General features: G+C 44.4%; 2 protein-coding genes across 3 annotated transcripts in view; both read left to right on the top strand.

Annotated features, from left to right (window-relative positions):
* Positions 1-7,291, top strand: part of LOC128828576 (heterogeneous nuclear ribonucleoprotein M-like) — a 30,519-nt gene extending 23,228 nt beyond the window's left edge. Inside the window, exon 3 of the mRNA XM_054013322.1 lies at positions 6,584-7,291. Coding sequence (XP_053869297.1) covers positions 6,584-6,648 — 65 coding nt within the window. The 3' untranslated portion in view covers positions 6,649-7,291. The remainder of the gene's footprint in view (positions 1-6,583) is intronic.
* A 95-nt stretch (positions 7,292-7,386) lies between these two features.
* Positions 7,387-21,524, top strand: part of HNRNPM (heterogeneous nuclear ribonucleoprotein M) — a 31,567-nt gene continuing 17,429 nt past the window's right edge. For both annotated transcript variants that reach the window (XM_054013321.1, XM_054013320.1), the window contains exons 1-4: positions 7,387-7,480; positions 7,560-7,653; positions 11,937-12,134; positions 19,885-20,038. In XM_054013321.1, the coding sequence (XP_053869296.1) occupies positions 7,576-7,653; positions 11,937-12,134; positions 19,885-20,038 (430 nt within the window). In that variant the 5' untranslated portion in view covers positions 7,387-7,480; positions 7,560-7,575. The remainder of the gene's footprint in view (positions 7,481-7,559; positions 7,654-11,936; positions 12,135-19,884; positions 20,039-21,524) is intronic.

Raw genomic sequence — 21,524 nt, 5'->3', positions numbered from 1 at the left:
AGTATGTTAATAAGAACTTAAGAGAAAATAACTATCTGTTGAAGAAGCAAACTGGCAAGAGCTGTAATTAGAAGTACCCTCAAGTCATATTTGTGGTAGATAATTGTTATGAATCATTAACTACACCTGCAGTAACCCTTGCTGCATCCTTTTTCCTAATTACAAGAAATAACACACTCTGGATTTATATTCAGGGTAGGAAGAGAAGCCATATGTAAAACTGTTTCTTGATAAGATATATTCAATAGATCTATGTAGATGCATAAATTTCCAAGAGCGAACATGCACTGAAACGTCATTGTTTAAATATTGTCTCCCCACTCACCCCATCACCCCTTAGATATTCTTGTTGGCTTTTCTCTTCCTGACTCAGTATGTACTGATGTAGCTCATGCCCCAGGTTTGTGGGTGGTTGTGTTTTTGTTTAAAAAACCAACAAAACAGTTTATTAATTTTAAACTCTAGCCTGTTTTTAACTCCTGCCTATCCCTCTTTTGTTGAAATAAATCAGTATTCTAAAATGTATTTTCATCTGTTAACCTTGGAAACCAGCATCTTGGCTGAAACATCATACTCTATACCCCTTTGACATACTGTGGTCATTGTATGCTAGGGGACTTGTAGTGTGCAGTGGTAGGGTCCACATAAATAGTAAATGTGTGGAAACTGGAGCTCTGTAGATAGCCCAGCTTGCCATGCAGTAAAGATTCATGTAGACACATCTGTAGCCATAGTAAGTCTCATTACACTATCAATATATAAAATTTTGGGATAGCTAGCTTCAGGAATTTAAAGCAGTTCCAAAGACCTAAAATGCCCTCATAACTTGAGAAATAGGTTTGCATAAGTGTTTCATCACAAATCCTAAAAATCAAGGAAATCACAAGTTAAGGAAACAGTTTAATTCAACACAGTACCAGTTTTAGTGTACTCCCATCATGAATGTGTTGGGTTTGCTGCTTTCAATTTGTCCTTTTTATTAGTGAAGAATGTTTGGGCAATACTGATTCTCAGTCAATGAATCTTTTTATGGTAACGCATTTCACCTTTCCTTTATCTGATGTTCAAAGCTTTTCAAATGAAACTGGGGGAGCATGAAAAGCTTTGAGCACCATCTAGCAATTGCTTGAGCAATACTTGGACTTCTCTGTTGGAGCTCTGTAACAAACTCAGACATGGTCAAACTGATTTGCTTCTGGACAGTATCAATACCATAGTTTTTGCTTACTTGGAAGTTTATTAAATGGGACTCTGACTTAACTGTTGGTCATAACATCATGATTATAGTTGACAAATTTTCTGGTAAGGATATTTGTCATCAAAAGAATGCTCCATGATGTAGGCTTTCATGTCAAGTTTTCTAAACCTTTATAACCTTCATGGCTGAAAAATGAACCAAGTATAACCAAGGTTCTCGTTTTCAGGTTTGCTAAACCACCATTAGGGCTTGGGTGGATTAGATATCAACCTTTTATAAAAGCAGTGCCTCTGGAATATGTAATTATAACTTCTCATGTCTGCCTGCTTCAGACCATGAAATTTGGTAATCAGTTCTAGAAATAACACCTTATTTCAGCTCTTACTATATTGCATGTGTCTGGGATAGTCTAAAATTAATGGATGAGATCTAGCAAAACTTGTTAGGAAGACCCTGCAAAAGTCAAACGTGTCTTAAAAGAACACTTCTTAAAGGCTTTTTCTACAAAAGTGACAATTTTAAACTTCAGAAATCAAAGAAAAATTCAGTGCCAAGCTTGGAGACAGCATTCAATCAATAAGTAAGTAAAACATAATATGATTTTTAGCCCTGCTTTAATTGGAAATCCTAATGCAAACTACCTATGGAGTTGCACACTACAAAACAGTGATTATGTATATCTTGGAAGTCATTCATTAATTAATATCTATGGCATCTGTTTAAAAAGAGCTTCAATAAAATATCTTAAATCAAGCCATAATGAGATGAGGGCTGTTTTTATAATGGGACTCGTTATGGATCAAATGTAATAGGAAATCTTGAAGTTTTCTAAAAGTTTGGATTTATATAGAATAGTGGACAGATTTTTTTTGGAAAAGGAAGCTGAAATGTCCTTTTTATTAATAAAAAAAGAGAGAGAGAACTGCACCCATTTTGCTCAGAGCAGGCTTTGTGCTTAATGATTATTTCTGAGTCATCATCTTGTGGGAAGGGCCAAATTTTGTGGAAACTTAAATTGGCATGACTGTCTTCTACAGCAAATTTCAAATGAATCAACACACTTGTTTAATAAAATCTTCTATTGACTTCAAAATAAAAATGACTCTGCATCCTCTTTGTTCTCCCCCAGACTACTTCTTTCCAAACAAAACACAAATGTACAATAGGTAATAATCCTTTATTGGCAGGGAGATGGAACAGACCTATTAGGTCTTCTGTTATTTCATGTTTAATAAGGTTCCCCCTTCCTTTCCAAACTCTTATGTTGAAAACTTACAACAAACAAATTTTGAAAGAGTGCCCTAACTTGATTCTTTAATGTTTTCAACTTCATATCACGTCTTTTCAGATGAATCCAAGATGATTGTCAGTTCATGCCTCTCAGAGCTAGGCTCTTTGTAGAATAAACTTATTTCCTACATGGAAGAATCTTTGCCACTTGGAAACTAACTTTTAATAAAAAGTTAAATTCTGCCAAAAATGACAATAGCAAATACCCACATACTCACTAAACTTGTTATAAAGGCAGAATTCCTGGGGTATGTATTTTCAGTTGCTATAATAAGTCTTTCTTCAAACTTTGATATTTTGCATTTTCATAACACTTTAGTTCCTTTCATTGAGATGCCCAGTTTCTCTTCAGAATATGGTATTCAAAACAGATTCTTACTCCAAGTTAAAGTCTTGCAAGTATCAAACAGAGGGGTAGTAGAAATATATCTAGATTGGGCAAGACTTGTTCGATCACTGAGCTCATCCTTTTTGAAAGTGTAGGTTATTATCCCCTGGAACTAGTCCATAAGCTTTAGTAACCCTCACATATCCTTATCTGGTACTTGTATGATATTTCTTAACTCAGTACTTGTGCATGCAGTGATTCTTTCCTATGTGAACAACTTTATTTTAATCTTTGTTAGAACCTTTTTAAAACAAACAAACAAACAAAAAAACCTTCTGCCAGGTCCCATAGTATATTCGTCTACCACTCAGGCAGAAAAACACTGATCAGATAGCATTGCCTCTGTACACTAGCTGAAAGGGTGGGGTTCATGTACCATTCTGAGTTGGTGGCCCAGTGCAGTCTGACTTTCTGGCTACTGGCAGAGGAGAGCATTGTGACTCTTCGTTCCCATATAGTTGTATTTTTTTTGCCTTTCCTTTTTCTCCTCACCCACTCCCAACAAGGGAAAAGGAAATACAGTCCTTGGACCAGGAAATGGTGTACTGATATATGGTAAGAGTACTTCCATGACTGACCATCTCACTCTTCTGTACTTTGCAAGTGGTACTTGCCTGCTACTCGCTAGCCAGTAATTTTTTTTTATCCCTGATGCCTGTCTGCTCTTCTAATAAACAGACTTCATGTTAACAAAAATATTGCTTAGTTTTGCGTCTGGAATGGGTCCAAGGGGGCCTTTTCTTTACCTTTCAGGTTCTAGGAACTGGATTTTTTTTATGCCATCTCATATCAACCATAGTTTCCCCTGTAAGAACATCACCTGGACCATACCACATGACTTCCTAAGTGCAGAATGCACCTCTCACTTTTGTTCTGTAATCTGGACTTATTATCTTGGATGTTGGGCTACCATGTTACTTGTCACATGGTGTCCCTATTCTGAAATTTGGCTGCTCCTAGAAGGAGGCTCAAATAGGCTTTTTTTAAGTGTAACTTGTGATACAGGTGACTTTTTAAAATGTGACAGTATAAAACTTGAACACTGAAAGCTCGGAGCAAAATTGGTACAAACTTTAAGGTTCTCTGTAAGATATGAAATAGCCACTAAAGAAGACTTCAGTAAATTTTGTGGTTCAAAGGTCAGAACTTCCTGTAAAGGCCATTAGGCTGATTACAGGGACAAATGTTAAATCAGCTTCTGACTGTGTTGAGCCAATGACCAAGGAAAAAAGCTTGTTTGGAGGAGTTTGTGTAGATTTTTGTGTCAGTTGCAGCTGATTTGATAAGTAGTTTGGAGTGCAGAGAAATATCTTTCCAATGGACCAATAGTGCTACTGGGAGCATTAGGTCACTGCCGATTTTCTAACCTTGTGACTTCAACTTTTGGCCTTTGTGAAATGGATTGTCTGTTGCAGGTCATCTGAGAATTTTGTTTTTTTAACTACATAAATTCAGATCAAATTTGCATTCTTGTAAAAACAGTGTGGTTGGACTCTGGCTGCTGTTGTTTAAACGAATGGCTTTCAGAATTTCCTGGTCATGCTGAATATTTATGCCCAAAGTAGTTGGAAACTATTTTTTGGCTGTATTGGCAGGAGCACTCAAAGACTGTGCCTTAGTGTGTACACAAAGCAAGTGGAGGCTGCCCCCCCAGTACAGCGGTGTAGGCCATAGAGACTTCAGCTCTAGATTTACGGTGCTCTTGATCTAAGTGACCTGGCTATTTGGATCCAAATGTTGGCAACTGTAGTCTTCAGAGATGGTCCAAATACTGAAGATGAGAATGGTAATGTAGCTTAGAACTTTGGCTATAAACAGACACTTGTTTATAAGCTTCTACTAGATTCACAGTAATTAATATAATTCTGGGGTGTATTGACATGAGGTAATTATTCTGCTTTCACAGTGCCCAGTAGGCCACAGTTCTCCATCTGAGTCTCGTTTCGGGCACTACACTTTAAAGAAGATGTGGCCATACTGTAGAATCCAGAGAACAACAAAAATGATAAAAGGTTTAGAAAACCTGACCTCTGAGGAAAGGTTAAAAAACAAACTGGAGAGGAGTATCAGAGGGCTAGCCATGTTAGTCTTTATCCACAAAAAACAACAAGGAAGGAGTCCAGTGGCAACTTAAAGACTAACAGATTTATTTGGGCATAAGCTTTCATGGGTAAAAAAAATCTGCATCTGCAGAAGTGGGTTTTTTACCCATTAAAGCTTATGTCCAAATAAATCTGTTAGTCTTTAAACTGGAGATGTTTAGTCCTGAGAAAAGACGACTGAGGGGAAGACCTGATAAGTCTTCAAATATCTTCAGGGCTGTTATAAAGAGGATGGTGATCAATTGTTCTCCATGTCCACTCAAGTTACGACACACAATCTGCAGTAAGGAAATTTAGCTTAAATGTTAGGAAATCCTTTCTAATGATGACAGTTGAGAAGTGGAATAGGCTTCCAAGGGAGGTTGTGGAATCCCCCTCATTGGAGGCTTTTAAGAACAGGGTTAGTCCAAACACCTGTGAGGGATGGTCTAGGTTTACTTGGCTCTGCCTCAGCATGGGGAGGCTGGACTAAATGACCTCTTGAGGTCCCTGCCAGCCCTACACTTCTAACATTATCATAGAATCAGTAATGGATCAGTATTCATTTAAAATCTTTTTTTTAGTTTCCTTTCAATTTTGACTACTGATCCTGGTAGTTTTTGATCAATCCAAATGAAGGAGAGGGTGAAATAACATCTCTCAAGATTTAGAGATCCTACTAAAGTCTCATTTTAGGGTTAATCTGTAAGTAGTCTTGCTAGGAATTTAAAGTCTGTTTGGATACATTCATTTTTATATAAATAAGCCAGAAAAGCAAGCCTAAATGGGTTTCTTCAGCTCTACTTCTGTATGCCATTTGCTTCAAACTCAGCAGCCATTTTGGTAGTGGTATTTTGGAGGTATACAGTCTGGTTAAAGTGATCATGAATTGGCAATCCTAATCTTTTGTGGAGAAATGCAGATTTAGTTTTCCTACAAATTGTACTCTTTGCTACAGATTCTAAACATTCAGTTAATTACTTGTCTTGGGAATGAAAATTGCAACGACTTTCCTAATGAAGACTATCTTGAAGTTAGTCAAATTTATACACGTAACCGATCTAAAAATGAAGTCCGCTTTCCCCTTCAATTTAATTGGGAGGTTAATAATCTAGCCTAAGTAAACACCTAGTTGAGTCACTGACACTTAAATAGCTGGTACAGTTTTGGTTTTGGAGACCCCTCTAACTGTCCCTTGTAGAAATCAGAGTGAAACATGAACCTGTAGCTGGTTAACGTCTGGAATATTTGACAGAAGGCTACATACTATGTCAGTCTCCAATAGAAATCTGATTATTTTTGTGGAAAAAGGAAAACTATCACTGCAGACAATTTCCCATGGATTTGGATTGCCACAAGTGATTTGAGTATTAAAGGCTGAGGAAACTGATATTGTGGAAATAGCTTGTTTTTGAGTGGAGGAAAATCAAGAACCTGTTTAATTACCTTTTTAAGACTTTACTGCACACCTGTAATGTCCAGCTTGGTGGTTTAGAGAATATGGAGTGTTTCTGGGCTTTCTTATAAGGCAGAGGCTCCATACAAGGTTGTTGACTGTTCTAAATTCCCATTGTTTTCTTGGCTTTTCTCCCTTGGTATATGTGTCGTCTGGAATCTGATTTGTAGTTGGTGAGGTAACATACGTGGAGCTCTTAATGGACGCTGAAGGAAAGTCAAGGGTAAGTGATTGAGAGAATTTCTTCTGTGGATTTTACTACATGACAAATGTAATTGTATGGTGGCGTGGAACCAAATGAAATCAAGAAGGTAGTGTGTATGGATAGTGGCTATATATCTAGGCACTGCCCAAAGCCCCTTGTGGGATGGGGAGGAGGTGGGAAGGGATGTGCAGATAGTATCAGCATTGTGCTCAGTCGGTGTTGGCTGTGAGTGAATTATGCATGGACCCTAGCAGTATCTACAGTGGTATGTTAACGTAAAACGTCATTTGTAGTTGTTGAATTTATAAGTTCAGTGTGCAAAAGCAGGTTCTGTAAACATGACACTTCCCATGCTAGTTAATATAAGGCAAATCTCTAAACTTAAGACATGCATAGCTTTAGTAGGTGTCAAGCTACTTTCTGTTAAGTGAAGGAATGTTTTAGCAAAATCATAATAGGAACTCACTTAAGTGTACTGAAAGGATATGGATTGAGGATGAAGGAACATGGTGAGGATTTTGACAGGCTACAGAGAACAGGAAATGTTAAGTGTGTGGTGTTTTCTTGGAGAACCTGGACTTAGTTTTGCTTATTACAACTTCAAAAATTACAGTACAATCCTGATAATGTGTAGGAGTTAATATTTTTTGGAATCCAGGTAACGAAGGTTATATTGGGTAAGCTTGTATTTTGTTCTTACTATTTTTTTAGAGTTAAATTATAAACCAAGTAGCTTTTAATTAATTTTAAATCTTTTTAAAGTTAACTTTTGGCATTTTGTGCTTTACTTACTTTCTTCTCTTTCTTTCCCTCCTCCCCTCCTTCTTACTCGTCCATGAAATCACCACATCCAGGGATGCGCGTAAGTTTATCAGTTATTACGGGGATGGGCAATTTCAAATTACAAGCAACCTTCTTAATAATTTATCTTGTCTCCTCAGTGTTGTTGAATTTAAGATGGAAGAAAGCATGAAGAAGGCTGCCGAGGTTCTGAACAAGCATAGTCTCAGTGGAAGACCTCTGAAAGTGAAAGAAGTAAGATTGAAATCTGCTCTGTTTTGGTTTTTAAAGTGCTTGTTCATAATCTAATAAACTTTATGCTTGGCTAATTGGGATATGAAATCACTGAAAGGGTATGTACATAAAATAATAAACTAAAACCCCTATATGAAATTAGTTTACCAACTAAGATATGGGCTGTCAAAATTTTTAGTTGTAGGTATATGCTTTACGTAATCTGAGGCATTGTTTTGAAATTCAGGTAAAAATGAACATGTGCGCATTGGCCAAATTTAAAGTCTAGGTGTTGAATGTGTCAATTCAGAACTGATTGACAAAAAGATACCAAGCAAAAGTGGCCATTGTTGCTGTACACTTCTGTGTTTTGACTTGCAAAACATGTATGTACTTTTCTTGACTCTCTGAATCTTTCCATAAATCTGTTCCAGAGCATGTTATGGAAGTGTTTGTAAAACATGTGAATCGGAACACCGAGTAAGCATGTTCCTGTAGGTCACTGGAGACTTATTGCCATTTTAAATATAATTTCACAGTTAGAAAATAATACTACAGATATTCAGAGTTTTGGTACAGTAACTAATATTCAATTATGAGTTATTTGCCATTAGTATAGTTCTAGCATTGCAGAACCTGAATCTGTCTTTGAGTCTAATTTAATCAGATATGGGAATGTAGCTTCAACATTAGTACTAACTCTTGGGGTAAGAAATCAAGTTGCCCCCTGGATAACTATTCATGGAAATGCTATCTTCATCCTTACACATATTTTGACTACCTCTTTTCCTAACTTTCAGTTAAACTCTGCCGTCTAAACTTTGCTATTTTCTTGCTGGTATAGAATCATAGGACTGGAAGGGACCTCAAGAGGCCATCTAGTCCAGTCCTCTGCACTCATAGCAGGACTGAGTATTACCTAGACTAGTGGTTCCCAAACTTGTTCCGCCGCTTGTGCAGGGAAAGCCCCTGGCGATCTGGGCCGGCTTGTTTACTTGCCGCGTCCGCAGGTTCAGCCAATCGCGACTCCCACTGGCCGCGGTTCGCTGCTCCAGGCCAATGGGAGCCGCTGGAAGCAGCGGTCAGTACGTCCCTCGGCCCGTGCCGCTTCCAGTAGCTCCCATTGGCCTGGAGAAGCGAACCGCGGCCAGTGGGAGACGCGATCGGCCAAACCTGCGGACGCGGCAGGTAAACAAGCCAGCCCAGATCGCCAGGGGCTTTCCCTGCACAAGCTGCGGAACAAGTTTGGGAACCACTGATCTAGACTATCCCTGACAGGTGTTTGTTCAACCTGCTCTTAAAAATCCCCAATGATGGAGATTCCACAACCTCCCTAGATAATTTATTCCAGTGCTTAACCACCCTGATAGGAAGTTTTTCCTAATGTCTAACCTAAACCTCCCTTGCTGCAATTTAAGCCCATTGCTTCTTGTTCTATCCTCAGAGGTTAAAGAGAACAATTTTTCTCTTTGTAACCACCTTTTATATACTTGAAAACTTATGGTGTCCCCTCTGTCTTCTCTTCTCCGAACTAAACAAACCCAGTTTTTTCAGTCTTCCCTCATAGGTCATGTTTTCTAGACCTTTAGTCATTTTTGTTGCTCTTCTCTCTGGACTTTCTCCAGTTAGTCCACATCTTTCCTGAAATGTGGTGCCCAGAAGTGGACACAATACTCCAGTTGAGGCATAATCAGCACGGAGTAGAGCGGAAGAATTACTTCTCGTTTCTTGCTTACAACACTGCTAATACATCCCAGAATGAAGTTTGCTCTTTTTTTTTTTTTTTTTTTTTTTTTTTTTTTTTTTTGCAACAGTGTTACACTGTTGACTCATATTTAGCTTATGGTCCACTATGACTCCCAGATGCCTTTACACAGTACTCTTTCCTAGGCAGTCATTTCCCATTTTGTATGTGTGCAGCTGATTGTTCTGCCTTAAGTGGAGTACTTTGCGTTTGTCCTTATTGAATTTCATCCTATTTACTTCAGACCATTTCTCCAGTTTGTCCAGATCATTTTGAATTTTAATCCTATCCTCCAAAGCAGAGCTGACATTCTGTGGATAAATGGGTGACTGTTTGGGGGGAGGGATAGCTCAGTGGTTTAAGCATTGGCATGATAAACCCAGGATTGAGTTCAATCCTTGAGGGGGCCACTTAAGGATCTGGGGCAAAATCAGAACTTGATCCTGCTAGTGAAGGCAGGGGGTTGGACTCGATGACCTTAAAGGCCCCTTCCAGTTCTATGAGATAGGTATATCTCCATATATTTGAATTTGGTCCAGCACAGGAGTTGGTGAAATTGCTGCCATCTGACTGCTGTCTGGTCTCACTTCAGTTACCAGTGATTAGTTGTTAACATAGAAAAATCCACCTTCCCAATTGATATAAATTAGGGGCCCTTACTGGAAGTCTTGTAGGCTGAATGAATGAACTAACCTTTAATTACTAGAGGGGTCTTTGTCATTTTGAGTTCTGTATTTGTTGGAACACTCCCCCTTGTCAATTTCACTTTCTAATACACTAGTGCAATGCTGCAGTGTTCAAATTACCATTCGCTACAAGGAAGTAGCTATTGGAATTTAAAAAAACCCTCCATAATCAAAACATTTTTAATTAGTATTAGCTTTTTAAGACCTACATTCTGTGCAATCTAAAATGTGGTCCAGAAATCACTGGTGGTCCAATAAAATATGATATCTCACCCACCTCTTTTCTGTCATCTTGTTACATTTAGTTATTGTTTAGGCAGCTTGGAGTCCAAACTACTATTAACTATTAAGTGAACTTGAACAAATCACTTAATCATTTCTGCCTTAATTTCAAATCTGTAAAATGGTGCTAATGATACTTGTCCTCTAAAACATTTTGAGATATCAGATGAAAAGTGTTCTTGCCCTCCTTGAAGTCTGACTGTACAAGTATTCTTTAGTAGGTAGCCAAGTCATTATTGAGACAAACAAGCTTTTCTATAGTTAACATTGAAGCTATTCTGGTAAGTCTTTTTTAACCACCTTTCCCTAATAATGCTAAAACCAAAGTAGTCCACCTGAAACTGTACACACCATATTTGTCTGAGTTAGATTTTTATGCTGAACAGGCAAGGTATTTTATAGCTCTGAGGGTTCCAAATCCCAGCTAAGATTCATTTTTATTAAATTTCCCAATGTGCTTCTGGCTCTTCGTATCTCAGGGACAGATTTAGCTACATCTCTGTAATATTTTACAAGCCGAAGAGTCCTTTCAAAACCAGTGAAAGACCAATATTACCACGAATACTAAAGCACAGTTAGAATCATAGAATATCAGGGTTTTGAATCAATGGATAAGGTTGTCTGTTTCTAGTTGTCACTGTTAGAGACAGAATTATATTCTTTTGGGTGACCTTAACTGAGCATTTATATGCCTTTGAATGTCTTGGGCTTTTTTAAACTGTATTTCCTCTCAAATTAACCTTTCCAGTCCCCTAATCCACTTAATTATTTTCTGCATGTACTACATCTCATTCCTCTGGTGCATAGCTTGCTATGCCTCTGTAATTTTGGGTTACATGTGCACTAGTTCTCTTGTTCCATATTGCATCACAAGCCTGTATCTACAACTTGCTGTCCACAGTCTCCTATATAGATCATCTTCATTGTGGCTTTCCCCATGTTGATTCTCTTCTGGATTTTCTTCAAGTAGAAGCTTTCTTTGGCTTGTCTTCACAAGGTGCTCAGTCAGCAGTACAACAATATTGGTGTAACTGCTCCAGTGGCTAAAACTAATGTAGACAGGGCCTCTATTCTATACTGAATCTTAATTTCCTGCCTCTCTGGGTCCCTGTTATCCATCTACACTGATATTCACGCTCTCAGTTTAGTATCCTTTGCACATATAGCTTGCTGTTAACCAATGTTCCAGGTCATTTAAGCATTTATAATTTTGTATCCCAAGTATCTGAGTAGGTAGGTTTTCCCTCCTTGCTATCTGGAATCTGCTGTCATTTATTGCCCTTCATGCTCCTTCAGACAGCTTTCAGTGAAACCCATGTTCAATTCAGTTTGAGCTTTTCAAGTATGATTCTTGAGTCACTATTAGATTGTTCCTCTTACCTATTAACTTTTTTCTAAAACAAGCAGTGAGGTGGTGCCCTGATACAGGCTTATGAACTACTTTTTACTGATGACTTTATTATTGAATCATGGGAGTCTTGCCATTAAACCCCCCTGTGTTACTGGGAGTAAAGTGTTGGCTCTGTAGTGTCCATATTGAGTTTAGTGAGTTTTGCCATCTTGTTGTACATGTTACTCTTACCGTTTTGCAGGATCCTGATGGCGAGCATGCCAGGAGAGCAATGCAGAAGGCCATGGCAGCAGCTGGTGGCATGGGTATTGGCCCAGGACCAGGAGGCCCTGGAATGATCAATATACCACCCAGCATCCTCAATAATCCCAACATACCCAATGAGATTATCCATGCTTTACAGGCTGGGAGACTTGGAAGTACAGTATTTGTTGCAAATGTAAGTACAGTGTGGTGTCTGGGCAGAAGATTTGGGATTTAACTGGATTAGGTACTGCTCTCCAAATGAAGAGCTTTCAGCCAGGGATCAGGCTCTATTCTGGCAAATTTACTTACTTTGAGTAATCAGACTATTAATAGACTACGGTCAGAAGGGACCATCACGATCATCTAGTGTCCTACTCTGTAACTAGTCCTGTCGTCTTCAGTTGGACTACTTGCTGAGGAAAGTACTACTTGACATGGGTGAGGTATTATCTTTTATTGGACCAACTTCTGTTGGCAAGAGATTCAAACTTTTGAGCTTACAGAGAGCTCTTGAGGTGTGGGAAACTCAGGGTCACCGCTAAATAAAAGGAGGAAAAGATTATTTAGAATAAGTAGTTGACACATTCTTCTTCGAGTGCTTGCTCATATCCATTCCATTAGGTGTGCGCGCGCCGCGTGCACGATCGTCGGAAGATTTTCTACCCTAGCAACACCGGCGGGTCGGCTGTGGAGCCCCCTAGAGTGGTGCCTTCATGGCGCTGAATATATACCCCAGCCGACCCGGCGCCCCCTCAGTTCCTTCTTACCGCCCCTGACGGTCGTTGGAACTGTGGAGCACGGCGTAGCTGTTCTCCACTCTCCCTAGCTTATCCAGTTATTCACAGTTATAGTTGTAGTTCTAGTTGTTTATAGTTATATAGTTGGTTATTCACTTGTTTATAGTTATATAGTTAAAAAAAGGGGGATTAAGGGGGTTGTCTCCCCCCTTTTTCCCCGGCCGCGTGGTCGGGCTCATGCCCAGGGCTCCCGGCTTCAAGCAGTGCGCCTCCTGCGCTAAGCCTATGCCAACGAGCGACCCGCACGACTCGTGTCTGAAGTGCCTGGGAGAGTCCCATCAAACAGATAAGTGCAAGATCTGTAAGGCCTTCAAACCGAGGACCAAGAAGGAGCGGGACTTTCGACTCCGGCAACTCCTTATGGAGGCAGCACTTAGCCCGGACGCTCCATCGGCGCGCCAGGCCCCGGCACCTAGCACCTCGGTGCGCAGTGCCCCAGCGGCACCGACCATGCCGACCACGGCAGACAAGCCTCCACGGCACCGGACCTCATCGGCACCGCACTCACAACAAGTGCCTCGGCGCCGTTCATCATCCCCGGGACATAAAAAATCCCATAAGGCGGGGACCTCAGTGCTGAAGACGCCGGCTCCCCCGGTGCCGGGGGTAGAGCCGCGTCCACCTGTGGAGCACCGAAAACAGGTGCCTCCAGCACCGTCGACTCCGGCTCCAAGGCCGTTGAGTCCGGTGCAGACAGAGTCACCACCGAGACCGGCGGTGATACAGTGCCTCCCGTCGACACCGGAGACCTTCGCGACGGCGAGAGACTTGATCGCTCTCACGGAGCCGGCACCGCCACAACCACCGGCACCGTCGGCACCGTTGACTCGCCCGGTCCAATCTAGGGGAAAACCTGCCTTGATGCGCCCTCCATCGCAAGGGCTGGAACCACGGCACCGATCCAGGTCCCGAAGCAGGTCCCCTCGCCGCTCGCAGTCCCGGCGCCGGATATCACCTCGGCACCGGTCGTACTCGCGGCCAAGATCATCGCGGCACCGCTCTACATCTCGGCACCGTTATGATCGTCGGCACCGATCAACGTCGAGACGTAGCTCTCGGCACCGGTACGATCGACGTTCGACTTCGAGAGGCCACTCCCGGCACCGGGCCTACTCTAGGTCATCGTCTCGATCCAGGTCCGACTCCCGGCACCGGCGAGGCCATCGGCACCGATCGCGATCTCGGCACCGATCGCCGGCACCGCGTAGAGATGGAACATCTCTAGATCGGCACCAGACGGCACCGTATCCCACGGGATTCGTCTCGGCGCAGTCGGCACCGCCATGGCCATCGAGATCGGTGTCTCGCTCCTCTGAGGACCTGCCAAGATCGGCATACCCCCCTCAGGGGCAAGCCGGGGAGCAAGATTTAGGCCATTGGCAAGAGGGAGCAGAGGACCCTGACCAGGGCCCATCTCACTGGTCGTTCTGGACCCCGTGGGCATACCACCAGGCGCAAGGGGCTCCAACAACCTCTCGCTCGGGTCACTCTGATACAAGGGCACCAGAGTCCACCATCTCTCGCCCTCCTCCAGGGGGCATGGAGGCCTCTGTATCCGCACCACCTGACGTCCCGGACCCAAGGACAGGTGATGCTCCGACCCAGGAACAGGGAGACCAGGATCCTCCCCTGGATCCCTTACCACCAGAGGCATCCTCCTCTTCCTCTCCGGATGAGGCAGTGGCGGGCACGTCGTGCACAGGTCCACCCCCGATAGATCTTCGGGCTCATCAGGACTTGTTACGTAGGATGGCCCGTAACATGGACCTACAGACGGAGGAGATAGTGGAGGTGCAGGACCCCATTGTAAATATCCTGGCGGCGGATGTCCCATCAAGAGTGGCGTTGCCCCTGATCCGCACGATCCAGGCGAACGCAACTACGATATGGCAAACCCCTGCCTCTATCCCACCTACAGCGAGAGGGGTGGAAAGAAAGTACTTTGTCCCTTCCAAAGACTACGAGTACTTGTATACCCATCCCCAGCCGTGTTCACTGGTGGTGTCATCAGTGAATGCAAGGGAGCGCCACGGTCAACAAGCTGCAGCGCCCAAATCAAAGGAGGCTAAGCGACTCGATTTGTTCGGCCGTAAAGTTTATTCAGCTGGAGGGCTGCAACTTAGAGCAGCTAACCAGCAGGCGCTCCTGAGCCGCTACAACTTTAATTCCTGGAACTCTATGGGGAAGTTCAAGGAATTGGTTCCCCAAGAGTCCAGGGAAGAGTTTGGGGCCTTGGTTGAGGAGGGTAAGAAGGTGGCTCGGACCTCCTTACAGGCCTCCCTGGACATAGCGGACTCGGCCGCGAGAACCCTGGCCGCAGGTATCGCTATGCGCAGGACCTCCTGGCTCCAAGTTTCAGGTTTACCCCCTGAATTACAGCAGACCCTACAGGATCTGCCCTTTGAAGGACAGGGGTTGTTCTCGGAGAAGACGGACTCTCGATTGCAGAGCCTCAAGGACTCCAGGACAATCATGCGCTCCTTGGGGATGCATGTTGCGGGTCCCCAGCGCAGACCATTTAGGCCCCAGCCTCAACGTTTTTACCCCCCTCCACCTCGTCAGAGACAGGACCCTGCCAGAAGGCGAGGGCGAGGTGGTAGGAGAAGATGGGTTGGCCCTCAACCCGGTCAGAACCAGGGGCCACCAAGACCACCTTCAGGTTCTAGACAGAACTTTTGAAGGTGCGGTCGAGGACAGCGCCCCAGTCATCCCCCAGGATCCAGCTCCCTCCTTTCGGGATCGCCTCTCCCACTTCCACCGTGCTTGGTCCCTTATAACTTCGGACCGTTGGGTCCTCCGCACGGTGGAGAGGGGATACGCTATCCAGTTTTCTTCTATCCCCCCCTCCCACCCCCCTTCCCCGTCCCTCTTCAGGGACCCTTCTCACGAGCAACTTCTTACACAGGAGGTTTCTACGCTCCTTGCCATGGGGGCCATAGAGGAGGTTCCGATAGAGTTAAGGGGCAGGGGATTTTATTCCCGTTACTTCCTGATCCCCAAGTCCAAGGGAGGTCTGCGGCCCATCTTGGACTTGCGCGGACTCAACAAATTCGTAGTAAAGTTGAAGTTCCGCATGGTCTCTTTGGGGGCCATTATCCCTTCCCTCGATCCTGGAGACTGGTTCGCCGCCCTCGACATGAAAGACGCATACTTTCATATTGCAATTTACCCACCTCACAGACGCTTCCTGCGATTCGTGGTAAACACGGTGCACTACCAATTTACAGTCCTTCCCTTCGGCCTATCCTCGGCCCCAAGAGTGTTCACGAAATGTATGGCTGTCGTGGCAGCGTACCTTCGTCGGCAAGGAATACAGGTGTTCCCGTACCTAGACGACTGGCTGGTGCGCGGTCGCACCAAGGAGCAAGTTCAAGCTCATGTCCACAGAATAGTGCACATATTCAACGAGTTGGGCATCCTACTCAACAAGGACAAATCCACTCTAGAACCTACCCAGAGAATAGAATTCATCGGCGCAGTTCTAGACTCCGGGCGTGCGCAAGCCATCCTGCCAGACAACCGCTTTGGCACCATCACGAACCTCATTCAAGGGCTCAAGGCCTTCCCAACTACCACGGTGAGGTCGTGCCTTACCCTGCTGGGTCACATGGCTTCCTGCACGTACGTAACCAGGCATGCCAGACTTCGGCTTCGCCCACTTCAAACCTGGGTGTCATCAATATACCGTCCACATCGAGACAGCCTGAACATGGTGGTCACGGTCCCGAACTCGGTCCTGGCGTCCCTCACCTGGTGGCTAGATCGCAATGTGGTCTGCGAAGGGATGCCATTTCACGCCCCACAACCCTCTCTGCACCTGGTCACAGACGCGTCATCTCTGGGTTGGGGCGCCCATCTCAACGAACACCATACCCAGGGCCTGTGGACTGCACCCCAGTTAGCCCTGCACATCAATGTTCGGGAGCTGATGGCGGTGCGCCTGGCGTGCCAGGCATTCCTCAATCTCCTACGTGGCCGCTGTGTGTTAGTTCTCATCGACAACACCACGGCCATGTTTTACATCAACAAGCAAGGAGGAGCACGTTCGTCAATTCTATGCCAAGAGGCCATTCGCCTGTGGGACTTCTGCATCGCCCACTCAATCCATCTCACGGCATCGTTCCTCCCTGGAGTCCAGAACACTCTAGCGGACCGACTCAGCAGGTCCTTCCAGACGCACGAGTGGTCTATCCGTCCGGACATCATACATTCCATCTTCCAGAGGTGGGGGTTTCCCCAGATAGACCTGTTTGCATCTCGAGACAACAGGAAGTGCCATGTGTTCTGCTCCCTACAAGGTCGAGCTCAGGGCTCCCTCTCGGATGCGTTTCTCCTTCCCTGGAAAGACCACCTGTTTTATGCATTCCCTCCGTTTCCTCTGGTCCACAAGGTACTGCTCAAACTGCGCAGAGACCAGGCACAGGTAATTCTGATCGCTCCAGCGTGGCCGAGACAACATTGGTACTCCACACTGTTGGAACTCTCGGTTCAGACACCGATCCCGCTTCCATTATGTCCGGATCTCATCTCTCAGGACCACGGCCGGTTGCGTCACCCCGACCTGCAATCACTCCACCTCACGGCATGGCTGCTCCATGGTTCACCCAGGCAGAGCAGCAATGCTCGCACTCTGTCCAACAGATTCTGCTGAGCAGTAGGAAGCCCTCAACACGGACCACGTACCTGGCCAAGTGGAAGCGGTTCTCCTGTTGGTGCGAACAATGAGCCACGTCCCCGTTGCAGGCACCCATTCCTCTCATTTTGGAATATCTCCTCTCCCTAAAACAACAGGGGTTGGCGATATCTTCAATTAGAGTTCACCTGGCCGCTATATCGGCCTTTCACCCAGGGGAACTCGCGTCCTCGGTATTCTCTAACCCGATGGTCGTTAGATTCCTCAAGGGCCTAGACCGGACGTACCCACAACAGCGTCAGCCCGTCCCGACGTGGGATCTCAATCTGGTTCTCTCCAAACTCACAGGTCCTCCGTTCGAGCCACTGGCCACCTGTTCACTTCTATACCTATCCTGGAAGACAGCCTTCCTCGTAGCCATCACCTCAGCAAGGCGCGTTTCTGAACTCAGGGCGCTTACATCTGAGCCCCCTTACACAGTTTTTCATAAGGATAAAGTGCAACTTCGTCCACATCCTGCCTTTCTCCCTAAGGTGGTTTCTCCTTTTCATATCAACCAGGATATATTTCTCCCGGTCTTTCATCCTAAACCACATGCCACTCGCCAGGATCAACGTTTGCATTCCCTGGACGTACGAAGGGCCCTGGCCTTCTATATTGACCGCACAAAGCACTTTAGAAAGACGACGCAACTCTTCGTTGCAGTGGCCGACCGAATGAAAGGCTCACCGGTCTCCTCACAACGCCTATCCTCCTGGATTACGTCTTGCATCCGGACTTGCTATGACCTGGCAGGTGTCTCAGCACCGCACCTCACCGCTCACTCCACGAGGGCCCAAGCTTCCTCGACTGCTTTCCTGGCGCATGTTCCGATCCAGGACATTTGTAGAGCGGCGGTTTGGTCATCAGTCCACACATTTACAGCTCACTATGCACTAGTGCAGCAGTTCAGAGACGATGCTGCTTTCGGATCAGCGGTTTTGCACACAGCAATGTCTCACTCCGACCCCACCACCTAAGTTGGGCTTGGGAGTCACCTAATGGAATGGATATGAGCAAGCACTCGAAAAAGAAAAGACGGTTACTCACCGTTGTAACGGTTGTTCTTCGAGATGTGTTGCTCATATCCATTCCAAACCCGCCCCCCGTCCCCACTGTCGGAGTAGCCGGCAAGAAGGAACTGAGGGGGCGCCGGGTCGGCTGGGGTATATATTCAGCGCCATGAAGGCGCCACTCTAGGGGGCTCCACAGCCGACCCGCCGGTGTTGCTAGGGTAGAAAATCTTCCGACGATCGTGCACGCGGCGCGCGCACACCTAATGGAATGGATATGAGCAACACATCTCGAAGAACAACAGTTACAACGGTGAGTAACCGTCTTTTTCAAGGTACCGTTCAAGGTGAAATGGTCCGTTAACACCCCTCCAGTCATTGGAGGTAGGGGAGGGAATATAGTTAGTGGAATATAGATTGTTGTAATAAGCCATAAAACCAATGTCTATTCTGCCCCTGATTTTTAGGGTCTAGCAAATTTATGAATTTAAGCTCCTAGGCTCATCTTTTGAAAGTCTTGTGCAGGTTTCCTTTGAGGATGTAGACTAATAGGTCAGAGATAGTGATCGCTTTGTGAAAAGCGTTCGCCCACAGGTAACATGGTGTTTTTGTCTTTTTTTTTTTTTTTTTTATCATTTTCCTGTGTGAGTTCATTTCTAGACTCGCATGGTGATTGGTTTGGCTTCACCCACATAGGCATTTAGTGCATTTATTGGGACCACTTTACCTTGAATGATCCCTTGAAATGTGTTTAACTACTTATTCTAAATAATCTGTTCCTCCTTGTATTTAGCGGTGACCCTGAGTACATTTCCAGACCTGAAGAAGAGCTCTGTCTAAGCTGGAAAGCTTGTCTCTCTCACCAACAAAAGTTGGTCCAATAAAAGATCTGACCTCACACACCTTCTATCCTGGGACCAACACGGCTACAACAATGTTGCCTACATACCTGACATGAGTAGGGGTGACCGTATCATGCCTTAGATGAAATACAGTATTCACGTGACATACAGCCAAAAAGTGCACATTCCACATAATGACACCTCAGTACTGCACCCTGCACTGAATCTCCAGAATTACGAAGTATACATTAAAAAATGACATCTAGCTGTATAAAGAAACCTATCACTTTATTATAGAATACTTCTTGCTGTGCACTTACACTGTAGCAAAACTCAGTAACTCAGTTAAAAGGTATTCTGTCACTAATACTGATCAGCGGGATTCTTCTAGAGTTAAGGTACTCACTATGCGTGAACGGCTTGTATTCACTTGGCTCTGGTTTGAAACTCTCATAGCTGACTATCTTTTGAGTTAACACTTTCTGCCATTTTTGCAAAGATTATTGAATTTATTCTCAAATCTGTAGTACCTAGTTCAGGAAGCTTTCAATAAACAATATTTGTAGCTACTTGTTGGGAGAAACATTACAGAATGTTTCAAACTGTATTTTTCTTTCAGTTGGATTACAAAGTTGGCTGGAAGAAACTGAAGGAAGTGTTCAGCATGGCTGGCGTGGTTGTTCGAGCTGACATACTAGAAGACAAAGATGGCAAAAGTCGTGGGATTGGCACTGTTACTTTTGAACAATCTATTGAAGCTGTTCAGGCTATATGTATCCTTTCTGAAGAAATTCTGCAATAGTGAAGCAAAGACCCCTAAAATTAGTTTTTTCTAGGTACCAGACAAGACTTCCAGTCCATCATGTACCATCTGATTTCTTGTGTGAAAGCAAATGGCAGACTAGTAGAATTGGCATTAGTTAAGAAACTCTGATAGTGCTTCTGTCTCTCATATTGAAATAAGCACCATCCTCTTGCCTCGTGGTAATACGTTGGCACCCTGTCATAGACACTGAGGAAATCAGTGAAGAAACCTGGGTGTAAATGAAACTTTTTTTTTTTTTTGTCTAGCTTAAGTAAACTGTTGACTTGAGGAAACAAGAACGTATTGGAAAGGGGCTCCAGTTTGCAACAACATACTGCATATCTTTGGCTGGGAATATACACAGCTGCCTCTTGGGTCTACCTAATAATTAAACACAATATGGATTTGCTAGAGGGATTTATTTTAAATCCCTTTATGGATGACCCGTGAGGGAGATTGGGGGAGAAAGGTTTGTGGCATTCCCTGTTTTATGATGTATGAAGATCTGGACCTTTTTAAACGTACCTGCTTTTTATACTGGTCCTGTCTACCCTTGCTTTCTTGGAAGACAGCTAATAAATGTGATAATCACAGGTGCCAAGCAAGTGATCCTGATGCAGAGGGGAAACAAATTTTTATTCATATTTTTCTCTGTGAGCACTTGTAACAAATAAAGGAAGAAAGAATTTTACAATTAAACTTTTCAGTTAAAGGCTGAGCATTCAGAGTACTGTCTTCCAAATCAGGCATCCAGATAAAGGGGAGAGATGAGATTTGATAGCTATGATGTTTTGAAGCTGGCTCACAATGGGAGGGTGGATTAGAGCAGTGGTCTCCAAAGTGGGGTGCGTGCACCCCAAGGGATGTGCAAGAGGATCTATTGGGGGGGCGTGGCAGGAGGAGTGCTGCCAGAGCAAAAGGGTGATAAGGCTGGAGGAGTGCCGCCGGGGCAAAAGGGCAGCAAGGCAGGAGGAGCGCCGCTGGGGGAGGTGGGGGGGGGGAGGGTGGCCGGGGGAGCGCCGCCCTAAGATTGGCCAGAATGCCGCCCCTTACAGTGTGCCGCCCCAGGCACGTGCTTCCTACGCTGGTGCCTGGAGCTGGCCCTTCAAGGTGTCCTGAGGGAAGAGTGGGAGTTCCACAACGCAGAGGGATTGACAGTGGCACCCTCACTCGTTCGTTCGCTTTCAGCGTATTGCGGTGTATTGCAGTTTACGTGTGCCCAGTTAAGTGGATTTATGGATCATATTATCTAGTTTTAACTAAACTAATCCTCACAAAATGGACAAGTGGCTTAAAAAGATTCCTGCAAAGAAACCATGGATTGAAGATAATACTAATAACTCGCGCACAAGCGAACAACAAGAAAATGACAGAGCTGACAGTTCGCCTACTCCTAGTACGAGCTCTTCATCAGCCACATTACGAGGTTAAAAACAATGCTGATCTAATCAGAT

Source organism: Malaclemys terrapin, chromosome 24 (assembly GCF_027887155.1).
Source record: "Malaclemys terrapin pileata isolate rMalTer1 chromosome 24, rMalTer1.hap1, whole genome shotgun sequence".
NCBI classification, from domain to species: domain Eukaryota; kingdom Metazoa; phylum Chordata; order Testudines; family Emydidae; genus Malaclemys; species Malaclemys terrapin.
This window is presented reverse-complemented; position numbering and strand designations above follow the sequence as displayed.